The 14,624-nt window shown below is 40.4% G+C and overlaps 1 protein-coding gene across 2 annotated transcripts in view; it reads right to left on the bottom strand.

Annotated features, from left to right (window-relative positions):
• The window catches only part of RELN (reelin), a 468,214-nt gene extending 453,897 nt beyond the window's left edge, over positions 1 to 14,317 (bottom strand). The window contains exon 1 of one of the 2 annotated variants that reach the window (XM_048836399.2): positions 13,778 to 14,317. In XM_048836399.2, coding sequence (XP_048692356.2) covers positions 13,778 to 14,021 — 244 coding nt within the window. In that variant the 5' untranslated portion in view covers positions 14,022 to 14,317. The remainder of the gene's footprint in view (positions 1 to 13,777) is intronic. The other variant, XM_048836401.2, reaches the window with a different exon arrangement.
• Between the last annotated feature and the right edge of the window lie 307 nt (positions 14,318 to 14,624).

The raw sequence follows: 14,624 nt of genomic DNA, 5'->3' as shown, positions 1-14,624 counted from the left end.
CATCCTCTTTATAAGAGATCTTAATGGATTTGGAGACTGTTTTCAGGTTCTCCCTCAGTCTTTATTTCTCAGAACTAAACATGCCCAGTTTAATTAACCTTTTCTCATAGGTCAGGTTTTCTAAACCATGTATCATTTTTTTGCTCTCCTCTGGACTCTCTCCTATTTGTCCACATCTTTCCTACAGTGTGGTGTCCAGAATTGGTCACAGTGCTCCAGCTGAGGCCTCACCAGTGCCGAGTACAGTGGGACAATTACCTCCCATGTTTTAAATATGGCAATCCTGTTAATGCACCCCAGAATGATATTAGTCTTTTTTGCAACTGCATCACATTGTTGACTCATATTCAGTTTGGGATCCATTATAACCCCACAATCCTTTTCAGCAGCACTACCACCTACCTAGTTATTTCCCATTTTGTAGTTGTGCATTTGATTTTTCCTACCTCAGTGAAGTACCTTGCATTTATTTTTATTGAATTTCATCTTGTTGAATTCAGACCAATTCTCCAATTTGTCAAGGTCATTTTGAATTCTAATCCTGTCCTCCAAAGTGCTTGCAACTCCTTGCAACTTGGTGTTATCTGCAAATTTTATAAGCATAATCTCCACTCCATTATCCAAGTCATTAATTAAAATATTGAATCATACCAGACCCAGGACTGACCCCAGTGGAACCCCACTGAATTTGCATCAGAAGCAGGAAGACTGCCAAATGATCAGTGGGGCCACTGGATGATCAAGGTGCTAAAGGGGCACTCAAGGAAGACAACGCTGTTGAAAAGAAGCTAAATTAAATCTTTGCTTGCATCTTCAATGGTGAGGATGTGAGGGAGCTTCCCACATCTAAGCTATTCTTTTTAGATGACAAATTTGAGGAACTGTCCCAGATTGAAGTGTCAATAGAGGAGATTTTTGGAATAAATTGATAAATTAAACACTAATAAGTCCCCCAGAACAGATGGTATTCACTCAAGAGTTCCAAAGGAACTCAAATATGAAATTGCAGAACCACAGACTATTGTATGTAATCTGCCACTTAAATCAGCCTCTGTACCAGATGATTAGCAGATAACTACTGTGACACCTATTTTTGAAAAAGGCTCCAGAGGCAATCCTGGCAACTACAGGCTGGTAAGCCTAACTTCAGTAGCAGGCAAATTGATTTAAACTACAGTAAAGAACAGAATTTTCAGACATTGATGAACACAATGTTGGGAAGAGTCAACATGGTTTTGTAAAGGGAAATCATGCCTCACCAATCTACTAGAATTCTTTAATGGGATCAACAAACATGTGGACATGGGTGATCCAATGGATATAGTGTACTTGGACTTTCAGAAAGCCTTTAAGGTCCTCACCAAAGGTTCTTAAGCAAAATAGTCAGTCGTGGGACAAGAGAGAAGGTCCTCTTATTGTTCAGTAACTTTTTAACGGATAGGAAATAACGACTGGGAATAAATAGCCGGGAATTGGAAATGGCCGGTAATTGGACAGACACATTGAGCTGAACTGTTAGTCAGAAATTTGAAATCAAAGTTTGGAATTTCCCTCAGAAAAGCTCTGCTGCATGGAGGTCTGCTGGGAATGCAGATACACAGGAAAGAACTCTGGAGGGAGAAGGGAAGCCTTCTCCTACTGCCAGGTCTGGTTCTGACCTCAAGCTGCAAAGAGCTGACATACCTACCCATTGTAATAGATATGTAGAGAACAGGGTAATTCCTAGAATATTCAAATTGAGTTAAGGATACACTACATAGAGTCACTAAAAGAAAATCGGCGATAAATACCTTGACAGACGTTATTTTAGGAAATAAAAAATGATGGTAAGCGCTACTGAATTAATACAGTAGAGATAGAAAGAAGTAGTGCAAATATATTTTTCATATAGGAACTAAACAACTGTTAAGAAAAAACATTATAAGGTAAAGCTACTATTTCAAAGGAGGAATGGATCAGACGGATTTATTAGCCTCCTTTTGTTCAGAAATATCATGGGCCAGATCTTCAGTTCCCATTATTGCTATGCCAGTTTATATCAGCTGAGGACCTGCTCCATCACATGTTCCTGTTTTAAAAGACTGGGAGAAGATAATGATTAAGGAAATGAAAACTATGGACTCATAGATATTATTGTCTCCATATTCCTGGGGGACTGATATTACTATAAGGAGACTGGATTTGGTGACCTGCAGGACACTCTGTAAGATTTCCCCATTCTTCTAGGATTTTTCTAGGGAAGGGATGGAAACTAAGGACTGGAGGAGGGATTGATGAGAGGGAGTCTTCCTAGAGACTGGGAAGGTCTCTTTCACAGGCAGTCTATTCTTTGTGATTATACAGATTTTAAATGTTGCATTGTAAGTGTTTGCCATTTGCCTAGACCATTGGCTAGGGACAACTGGAAAAAGTTGGAATAAAATAAATATTCCAGATACACATTTATACACTGTACAACTTTATGCATTATGAGAAAGCAGGAAATGTTAACAAAATAAAGGAAGCATGTAAAAAAGATTGAAACTTTCATCAGAGGCTATTGGAATTCTCATAGCAACTCTAGGATCATTAAGGAAGATCGTATGTTCTAGAAGGTAAGATAGTGTTGTTTTCTTTCCTGGTTATATAACTAACAGAGCCATGACAAACCTGGTGGTCCGTCCTAGGGCATGACCCTGACATAATAAATAAAAGGTAAATGTGGAAGCATCCCTCATTTTTTACCTTGTCTTTTATCAGAATTAAAGTGATATGATAATAAGTGATATGCAAATAATGACACAGTATTTCAAAACCATGGCATTTAAAAATGCAGACTGAGGAAATATATGATCAAATACAGAAAGTTACATGGCATTCGGTCAATGTCTGATCCCTGCTTAATTTGGTAAATCTGTTTCAATAGGAGGTAAAATAAATTAGGATTCTGCTGCCACTAAATTAATCCTGAAAGTGGTTTAGGAGTAAGTATCACGTATTTGGCTTCCTCTTAGGGCTTGTCTACATAGTGAGATAATGTACACTACAGCTCATTAATGTGTGGCGTATTATTTAGTCCATGTAGCCCCTGCTGGTGCTCACTAGGGAACTTTTATTGCACATCAACAGAGTCTACATGGACCATTCCAAGCATGACCTGTTAGTGTGCTTTAGAAATCCCAGCCCTAGTGAGTATTGCTAGTCAGTGCAGACAAACCCTTAGACTACTTAGTGTGTTTCAAAGGTGGTCACATTAGACTCTATTCTACATGCTAGCATATTCTGCTATTAATAAAGCAGTCTTCACAAAATAAGGGGAAAGAGATAAATAGCTACAATTTATTTCCAAAAAGCTAACAATAATAGGAACATAGGACTTGCTATACCAAATCAGTCCAGTAGTCCATCTAGTCTGTTATACTGTCTCCAAGAATGGCCAATGCACAATGCTGCAGAGGAAAGTACAAGAAGAAAAAAGAAAAATCATAAAGGAAAAACCTGCCCACAAGACAGTCAGCAGTTGGCTTATGCCCTGAAGCACAAGGATTTATATATCATGTTAAATATGTATATTTTTATCCTATGGTATTTCACATAACAGTTACAATTTTCATTATCCTTATAATTGTCTGATCCTTTCTCAATCCTGCTAAACTTTTGGTCCCATTGATATATTCTGGCAATGAGTTCCACAGCTATATTATGTTGTGTAAAAGTCTGTCCTTTTATCAATTTGAAATATATAGATCTGATGTATAAAATGTATGTAAATATTTATATTAAAAACAAATACATAAGAATTGTGTGGATATTTTAATTATATCCTGCTCCACCATCCTTTACATATTGCTTGTCTTCCTAGGTTTTGTCAGAAACTCAGCTACCTCCAGGCTCAGTCCCCCTGGCTCCAGCCATTGGCTTGCCTCCTGACTACGCCACTGGTTCTGTCCTCTGATTCTGCTCCAACCACTAGGCCAACCACTAGCTTGCACTGCCTACAGCTCAGTGTGTGACAGTTTGAGCAGCCCACTAGAAAACAGTAGGGACTTTGCCCAGGCCCTGGAGCTCCCTTCCAGAACAGGCCCAACAGGAGCCCAACCCACCTTCTCAGACGTGCTGAGGTCCTGCAGGAACTTCATCATGAGCAGATGCAGCACTCCAGGCCCAGGTACAAGCCCAGACCGCATTTTCTGTCCCCCACAACTCTCACATCCACTGTCCGTGAACCCAAGCTGGCCCTACCCAATAAATTTGATGGGGATCATGCCATATTTTATGGATTTCTTAACCAATGTCATCTCCACTTCATTCTGTGGCCACAGTCTTACCCCATGGATTGGTCCTGAGTCGGCTTAGTACTTAGCCTGCTCACCAGAGAGGTCCTCAAGTGGGCATCCTTGCTCCTAAATGGTCCAGTCCTCTCCTTGAACATTTTGAGAGTTTTGTATGGACAACCGCAAGTATTTTTGATAGCCCTACTTAAGAACATACTGTAGAAGCTGCTCTCCGCACCCTCCAGCAGGATGTCAGGTACATCACCAAATATGCACTAGCCCCAAACGCTAAGAACCAACAGTGCTTCCCCAAATTTAAAGTTTTATCTACAACAAGACATCCTTTATCACGGGGATCATCTCTACATTCCCAAGGGCAGCTTCAGGCGCTACGGTTGTGCCATGACATGCCCACAGTGGGACATTTCGGCCAATTTAAAACCTGGATCCTGATTGCTAGGTACTTCTGGTGGCCAATCCTATGAACTGATGTTAAAAACTATGTTAGGTCAGATGGCTGCTGTGCCCGTATGAAGAAACCTAGTCCACCATCTTCAGGAAACACACCAGGAACTCAAAGAACATTTACTTGCTGCTAAAAAAAACCACATAAGCACTACACCAATCAAAAGTGACAAGTTGCCCCTAACCTTTCAGTAGGAGATAAGGTTTGGCGTTTGACTTAAAAACTGAGAACAGACCATCCTTCAGCCAAACATGACCACCAATACCTGGGTCTTTTCAGATCACTGAACAAATATACCCAGTGGTCTGCAAGCTTCAACTCCCAGAATCCCTCAAGATTTGCCCCATCTTTCATGTTTCTCTCCTTAAACCATTTGTTGACAACTTCTTCCCCTACTGAGGGTCCCTGGGAGGAACCCTGGAGGAGGGAGGTACCATCAAGAACTCAGCTGTCTGTGGGCTTCGTTGCCTAGCAACGCAATGAATTTGGTAGAGCCCAATAAACCCTCACTAACTGACTGTGCTCCCTGATTGGTCAGAAGGGCCAACAGGTCCCCATTTAAGCCCTAGCAAGAGCAGCACGGTGGCTGTTCAATGCATTCCACACCAAGAGTTCCACTGCCCAGCCCTTTCTCCACCCTCTTTGCCTACTCCACTCCAGCCCTAATCTCTGCCTACCTCTGAACTCCTGATTCCTAACTCCTAGTTCTGACCACTGGCTTGTCTCCTGACCACAACTCCAGCTCTGCCCTTTGGTTCTATTCTGGTTCCTGACTCCCCATGCTCTGACCATTGGCTTTGCCTGCTGACCATACCTGCAGTTCTGTCCTCTGATTCTGCTCCTACCACCAGTAAAACTCCTGCTCTGACCACTAGGTCGCACCGCCTACACCTCGGTGTGTGACAGGTTTCAATAACGCAATGAGTTCTATGTGGGAGGGCCTTTGCAGCCACACAAACCTCAGTGCATGATCTGGGTCTTAGACTTCTTTGAGGCAGGAATAATATTTTCCTCTCTGTGTATACAGCACCTGGTATATACTGAGTACTGTCTTAATACAAACAATAATAATTCTCCTCTCCCACAATCATTTTGGCACCCCAGCTTTAATATACAATCCATTTCTATATGCTGATTCTGATTTCTGTAATGTGGGACAATGCAGCCTTCCTTACAGGAGGAGCCAACCCTCTGATGATGGGAGGAAAGAATTTAAAGGGTATTATGCCTCTCTTGCAAATTTGTAAGAATGAATCACTTGGGTCTGTTTGGACCTTGAACCTCCACAAAACCCAAGTCTGACAATATCTATAAATGAGCCATCTGCTGACCACATATTTGGACCCAGAATTAAAAATGGTGGTAGCTGCACTCCTTACAGTTTTAAATCTCCTCTAGTGAAACACTGTCTGTAAAAGGCTGTCAGCAGTAATGCTGTCTATGTTTTTCTTATGAACTTCATAGAAATAAGTCTGGCATTGTTCGATTTGGGATCTGGATCTCAAAAGCAGATCTTTATTTTTAATTTACAAAGGCTCCCATCATTTGGTCTTGGAGTTATACAATAATTTCAAAATTAAAAGACTCACACATCATTCAGTTCTATACTAAGACCATAACAACCCAATCAGGCACAAACTTAAGAGAAGAGATGGGCCTTAAAATATGTCCTGAAGCTAAAATATGACAAACATAATATAGACTATATAGAGAATAGAGCAGAATATTAAGAAATCATTTTATATCTCCATATCCAGTTTATTCAAGAGAATATATTCTGACTACAATGGAATCTCAGTAGGATGCATTCTGTGAACATTGGTAGATCAGATGTATTTTGCCAACGCTGAGCTCAGAAGGATTCCTTTTATATGTCCTGTGGAAGTGTCCCACTACTGTGGAGATTTTTTAAAATAGGGGAGAGAGAAGAGATCTGACCACTAACATTTTCCTTATTCTTATTACTTTTCTCTTCTCTGCCACCACCCTCCAGCCTTTGCATCCCTGTGCCTAACTGGACTCCTGAGACCAACAGATTCTACATGCCTCTTTAACTTAGAAGAAACTGATACTTCTAAAAGGTGGAACTCTTCAGTCTTTCTCAGACCAAACACTGGTATAAATGAATGAATGAATGAAATGGAAGCTTTAAAGAGAACAGCCTGGCAAAATTTGAAATGGAAGCAAATTTGGAAATTTGTCCTCACTTTCACCAAAACAAACCCACGGATATTGCACCCCACACTTTATTCCTGGATATTCCAATGAGCCCTTTAGATTATTTGAATAATTGAATATGCTTATCGAAAACAATGGTTGTAATTGATGCTGTGTCACACTGTTACACCCTTGTACCTCATATTGCTCCTTTTCCCCCAATCATTTTCTTTCTGTTACCCTCTCGCTATGGAGTCCATCATATTATTTTTGTTTTTTTATAACCATCTCAAAAATAAACAAATAAATAAGAATTTACTATAAGAATAGGCACTATACAAAATGGGCAACAAAATGATCCATTCCCTTTAAGAATAAAACAAAGAGTGCTGAAATAAAGAGATACTAAACCACATTATTTATTTTTACAAGTCATGTGGTTGACCAATGAAGGGGAAAAGGGTTAGATTTTCAGGAACATTTTATAAGAACTTACCTACTACTGGACATAGTTTTTCAGTACCTAACAAAGGAATAGTTCCTGACAATATAGAGTACATCTAAGAATAGCAACAGTCATTGATGGAAACTGATAACATTAGAAGAGACTTTTAGAAGTTTGATCAGCTCTGGAAAAAAATAACTATAGAAAGTGGAATAGAAACATAAGTCTCATTAAAGAAAACTATTTTAGGAGTAGAATTAGAGCTTTCACATGTCAGTTTGACATCAGTCATGCGAAAACAGTTGGATGCTGCTTTTAAGAGATCTAAAGATTAAGCAAACGTTGGGAAAAATAGGCACTTTTGAGTTAAGGGCAGCAAAAAAAATGTTGTTGAAAAGTGAAAAAATAAGATTGTATTAAACTATCTTGTTAGCATTATTTATAAAATTACACTACAAATGTTCATTTCTAGATTTTGTATCTTTAAAAACATTTAATATAATTGTGCAATGAAAATAACTATCTAAGGTACAGATTGTATATATGTATTTCCACCCATCTGCCTATCTCCGTTATACGATTGCACAAAAATTGGTATGATGATGAATGGAAATTGATTATACGATAGACTGGTAATAAAGTAATACAGGAATTGCCATAGAGATCTAAATTTAAGTTAAATGTTCTGAATAAGATGCTGAAGAAATATTATCCCATTTTGCAGATGACATTGGAAGGCCCAGGAGGAATATAAATTATATAAAGAAAGATCAGTATCATTTACCAACATGCCAGTAGAAAATCAGTTGGGCCTGATTCAGCAAAGCACTTAAGCACATGTTTAAGTGCCAGTGTTTCACCAGGAAGTAAGCATGTGCTTAAAGTTAAGCAAGTACATACAAGGTTTACTGAGTAGGGATAGACTTAAGTACATGCTTAATTGCTTTGCCAATTCAAGGCCTTAATTAAGCATAAAATAAGCTAAAGAAAGAAAAAATATCTGCCAAAGCAAATAAAATTAATCACATATAAGAACAGGAGATATTCTAAAGTTCTCTTTATTCAATAAGGAATTACTTTAAAAAAATATTTATTGATTCCAGAGACAGGGCCATATTCAGAGGTGGTTTTTAGGGATTTTTAATCATGTATTTTGAGGCATTTTTGTATAATTCTCATCATCAGAGTATCTGAGCAGATCACAAACATTAAAGAATTTAGCTTCAAAACATCCCTGTCAGACAGAAAGGTATTATTACCTCCCATTTTACAGATGAGATACAGAGGCACAGAGTGGTCAAGCAATTTCCACAAGGTCACACAGGAAGCCTGTGGTTGCAGTCGTAATTGCCTGATTCCCAGTTCATTTTCTTATCACAAGACTGTTTTTTCTCTCTCAATGCATACGGTGGTGTGAGATGGGCAAATGGGTAAAAGCAGGTATATGAATCTACAAGGCTCTAAGTTGGTATTACTTACACACTGACAAGCCAGAGCAAGCTGTAAGAGTATGAACTATAAGTAAAAGAATGGGGTCACTTTAATAAATATACACTTTCTTACACCCTTTCTTACTTGCTTCTCCTGCTACATTCCTCTCTTCCAGTCACTTGGCATGTGGGTTTCACCAGATTACACTCCTCTCTGAATTTGGCCTACCATATTTATGATATTTTAGTAAACTATTTTTAATCACCTGTCCTTAATAATTGCCACATATTTAAAACTCACTTTGTATTCTACATCAGTAGTGCATCTGAAAATCCACTATTTTTGTTTCCTTACGAGAGAAGTTTTAAAGGATATTTTTTACATTACAAATGGTGACACACAGTGTATTTGCATTTTACAGTAACGTTAAACATATTGTTTAAAAACAGAATTGTCCCATGTGATTTCTTCAGATTGTATTAATTTATTTTCTTAATGTACTGTGTTTGTTAAAAGAATAATTAAAATAATTGTCTGTGTACGTGTTGTGTATAACACAAACATGTTTCAGATGTGATACAGGGACCGCATACAGCAGAGCAATTAGTACCTTTCCCTTTCTTTTCCTAACAGCGAGCACTGAATTAGTGTACCAAAAATGAAAAAAACCAAGCTGTACAAGTTGGAAATATTGTATAAGATTATTTTACAAAAACGTATAATTTTCTCGGAACTATTGCTATATAAACTAATGATTTATTCAAGATCATTTGTATGTACTTTGTTCTGTACTCATTAGAATAGGATTAGCTCTTAGAATACTGATTCATGTATTGTTCCCTACTATGATAGTATGAAAAGATACTTTAAAATTCTTTGTGAATTTAAAATTACTGCACCAAATTTCAACTTCAAGGACTGAATTAAAAGAAGCAGCAGTTGCTTGCACTTGGTCTGAATCTGATCCAATGAGTCAACCTACAATTTAAAGTTCAATCAAAACATTGAGAATAAAGCCAGAGTTAATAAATTATGTGTGATGATACAACTGAAGTGGGCCTAACAAAAGGCATATTCAATGACCTGACTCTCATTGTCTTGCACCTTGTGTACTCATTTACACCAGTGCAAAGCGATTGTAAAACATTATCATTCTGATTTAGGGTTGTCAATTTTGGTTGGATGTATTCATGGAGATTTTATTACATGACATAATCTTTAATGAAAGATTAATTTTTAATTCCTGGAGACTCCAGGACAAGCCTGGAGGGTTGGCAACCCTATTTAGCTGCATTTTATATCCCTTCTGCACACATATAAGGGCCCGATCTGAGTCTTCCCACTGACTTCAATGGCCTTTAGATCAGGCTGCAAGGGCCAGATTTTCAAAAGAGCTCATCACCCAGTAACTCTCACTGTGACACCTATGTCCAAATTTTCAAAGGGCTAAGCACATAATTTACTGAGCTATGTTGAAAATCTAGCCACGTATATATATATTGGTGTCTGGTGAAAACTGGGCCCTGGTTGTAGATGCTGAGCACTTTTGAAAGTCTGGACACAAATGCCTACACAACGTGCAAGGCAGTTGAGAATCAGAACCAAAAGCATTATTTTTGGTCTGGATCTAATGCTTACACATCTCCTGAGCCCCTGCAATCACTCATCAGGATAAATACAGGCCATTGTCCAAAATTCACAGGAGCTTGGCAACATCTGAAAGTGGGTACGCAAAAATGACATGTAAGGGTGTGTTCAGAAACCAGTTATAGCAGTTGATAAAGATCACATTGTTTCTAACTCAAAACACCAAAGGCAAAGCCATACCTGCCTAATTTAAGGACCCTCCTCTGATTTGGATTTTTTTGTTCCTGGGGGATAATTTCTCCCCTCCCTTTGCAATCCAAAACACAAATAACAGCACAAGCCCCAAAGGCAAGAGGAACAACATGCTCCTCTGAGGCTGTGATGCTGCTCTACACTGACATCTATGGAGAGAGCATGAACAAAGCAGCACAAAATTTGCACCTCCCCTAAGTCTCTATCTAGGAGACTAAAACTGTCAGCTCCATAACATGTCCAATCCCTGGTCACCTAATGCCTTGGAATCCACACAACAGGCAGTCATACTCAAGAGTGCTTTCACCACGTTTAGGATAAAACACATTTTTCAAAGGTGACACGCTTGGGTCTAAACATTGACTTCAGGCTGAGACCTGGAAAATAAGGTGTTAGCCATGGAATAAGAAGTTTTAGTTATATATATTTTTGGGGGAAGAAAAACAAACAGTATTTAAGAGTTTCTGAAACAAATGTATTCTTTTAAACTTCTTTTCTCCTAGTTTTATCATTAACTTTTAAAACCTAAAATTGGATTTTTAATATATGATGTAGATTGGAGATGATGGAGAAAATATAAATATGGCTAAGTATGCATCTTTTACACATGCAGTTTACTACATGTGGGCCTCAAACTATTTTTTAAAGAAAGCTCTATAAGATTTTTAGCAATTGTATCAAAAGCACATTGTCTATCTTAAAAAGTAAAGACTGGAACTCCCTTGGAGGTTTAGTAATTAATAAAGTAAAAACATTATACATATTTTAATCCAGTTTTTTAAAAAACCAAGAACTTTGACACAAAAATGCTTACATAAAACTAAATTTTTGAGATAGAATAATAATCAGATAATTCAAAGTTAAGAGTTTAATTCCATCTTTAACCAAGTGCTGTTATATCTTTCTCTTAACAAGGTGGTTTAAGTTTTTACTTTTAATTTCCTCACTTTTTAAAATGTATTCTAAAATTAGCTTTTGTTCTGAAGTTGTGAAATACTACCTAAGGATACAAAGAGAGAGAAGGAGATGTAGTGAATGCCTCCTAAATAACGTACAGTGACTATGGATTTTAAAGGTTCTACATATACAGGCCTCTTGTATAAAGAAATTATTATAATACCATTAAATTATACCATTACTTGTTTACATAGTTACTTTATGGGAAAAACCAAAAGCACGTACACTATTTCACAGGAGCTAAAACATATGTATATGTGGTGGGGAAGTCAGCAAGGTGATAAACAGTATTAAATCAGGGAAGTAAAGATTTTGCACGAATGGATAATTTACTTACATCTGTTAACTCTCTTCAGTTTGGGCAGTTAGAAAAATGAAGTTATTCATCATGACAGTGCATGATTTCCCAATAAAACTTGATTGCTCCGTCTTCAAGACAAGCTGTAAACATTTGACCTAACACTCTCACTTTTGGCCCTTATAGATAAATCCCCTTCCTGGGGTCATATTGAGTGACAAAGCTCAATCACCCATCATGTCAAGCCTGTGTCACAATCGTATTGGCTGATTAATCAATGAAAGATACTGGTGACCTCCAAATGGCACCTATCAGCTCGTTCAGTGCACGTATATCAAGGAAAGGGACTACAGTTTACTCAGGAGCAGAGACCATTCTAGCCCATTGCAGGCCCTAAACAGGAATATTTTGGGGAGCCCCTCCACCCCTCACCCCCACACACAACATGTATTAAAAAAGTGAATAGAGGAGAGGGGCCCCTTTTGCTGCTCAGGGCCCTAATCAATTGCTTAGCATGCTTATGCCTAGTGTTGGCTCTGTTCGGGAGAGGTCTGACACAAAGATCACTTGAGTCAATGGAAAGACTTCCACTGATTTCAGTGAGCTCTGGATCAGGACTTAAATGAATGAGCAGAACCAGAATTTCCATTAAAAAGCAGCTGTGTTTCCTAAGAGATGGGGACCAGAATGCCCAGGCAGTTTTACAACACAGATGTAATCCAGAGAAGTTGTATTCAAATACAGATAAACTAAAATTCACTTCTTTAGGCTACTATATTTTTGACAATGGAACAAAGTAGAAGGGAGCCCTCAAGGATTAATTTGTCTTCATAATTTACATCAGAAATGACATACCAACTCTATAAGTAATCACTTATTTTCCTTTCATGTCACAGTTAGTACAAATAGCAAAGACTGAAAACACCTGCAGGCCCTACTAAATTATCAGGATAGGTCTAGAATATTTTGATGTTCTTGAAGTCCTCATTAAATCCATGAAATAGCTTAGTGTTAAGTACTTAAATCTCTATGGCAGGGAACTAGCCAGCAGGCTCTCTCTTTATACATATGTCCTGTAAAACACACAACCTCTGCCCACATTTTCGGTTTTATTAAATTAATAGGTTGATAGTTTGAAATATAGGTACCAGCTAATTTTTGTTGCTGTTGTTGCGATATTTCATCTTGGTCTAACACGGAATGTAGAGTTCTGATGTTAACATCTAAAAAAATAGTGACATTTGAAAATAAATCCCTACAGGAAAACAGTGCAATTTTCCAATAGGTATATGGAGTTGTTTAACACCACCGAACATCAGGAGAATTATGATGGGGGGGCTAATATTGCATGAAAATGTGAGACCACTGTGGGTCATTCAACAATGTGAACTTTTCCAGCAAGCCATGTAATTCCCTGCGGCTGGACCTGCAAGCAACACTATATATATATAAAAGACGGCAAGGTTACAAATCCAAGGACCAAGTATGTAAAGTGTCCCAGTGATGTTCTGAAGAGATTCCTCGCCACACAAAAGCTCTGGCAGGTAAATAGCCTATCCCAATATTATCAGCTGATAGATAACAGAACTAGAGAGAGGAGTGGGGGGTATATATTTGATCTGTCTGGGGAAAGCAATGAGCATTTAGAGGTGGAAGCAGATGATGGGGGGGGGGGGTGTGAGAAAGGAGATTCCTTTGGCTTCCCCAGCCCAGATCAATCATTCCTTATGCACATTTCAACCAACTTTCACCCACACACCCCGCCCAGGGAACTCCGCGGACGAGGCGAGTCGCCCAGCGGGCTCCCTCGCTGGCGGCAAGTCCCCGACTTTCCCCCTCTCCCCGCCGCCCCCAGGGGCCAGGACCCCCCCCCTCCCCGCCCCCCAGCGGAGAAGGCGAGTGGGGGAGCGGGAACAGGCGCGGGCACCTACCGTGATACTCCTGGCCAGGTACGTAGAAGGTGGGGTTCCCCGCGAGCTGGAGCGACACGAGCACCTCTCCCTGCTCCCCGTCCCCGGCCAGCTCCCCGTGGTGGGTGCAGAGGAAGAAGAAGGGCGAGAAGCGGGGGTAGTAGCCCGCCGCCCCCTGGCGCCCGGGGAGCATCAGCCCCAGCACCGCCACCAGCACAGTCCACCCGCGAGGGAAGCCCGGCGGCGCCGGCTGCCTCCGCTCCATGCTGCTGCCGCGGCTGCCCGCCCCGCACGCTCCTGCAGGGCAGCGCCGGCGAAGGCGGGGAGCAGCCGACCCCAAACCCAGCCGGCAAAAAAACAAAACAAAACAAAACAAAGTTTGCGCGGCGGCCGCCCGGGAAGTTTGGCAGCTGGGGAGGAGCCGCCGGCCGGCTGTGGGCTGCTGCGCGGACTCCCCCGGGGCCGGGGGTCGGGGAGCAGCCGCCCCGCTCTGCCCGCCGCCTCAGTCCCCGCACCTTCGCCGCGCCGCTCCCCGCCCGCTCTCGGGCAACCTGGTGGGAGCCGGGCGAGCGCCTGCCTCGGCCGCCCCTCAGGGTGTCAGTGACAGGCGAGGGGGGGAGACGAGGCAGAAAACGCAGGGGCTGGAAATAATTTATTTCCCCGGGTGGCTGGGCAGAAGGGAGGGGGGAAATCCCTCCCCCTTTTTGTTGTTCTTGCGAATGAAGAGGAGACGGGCAGGGGCTGGTTGGGAGAGTTAGGCAGAGCCCGTTTGCTCTGTCTTTGTCTGTATTGGCTGCTCCCTCCTCCTGGTCCCCTGGGCTTGTGACATTTGCTAAAATTATTTTAAAAAAAGTGGGGTTGGCACCTT

The sequence above is a fragment of the Caretta caretta genome, chromosome 1 (assembly GCF_965140235.1).
Source record: "Caretta caretta isolate rCarCar2 chromosome 1, rCarCar1.hap1, whole genome shotgun sequence".
NCBI classification, from domain to species: Eukaryota; Metazoa; Chordata; order Testudines; family Cheloniidae; genus Caretta; species Caretta caretta.
Note: the sequence above shows the minus strand (reverse complement) of the source record. Positions and strands in the feature narration are given on the sequence as shown.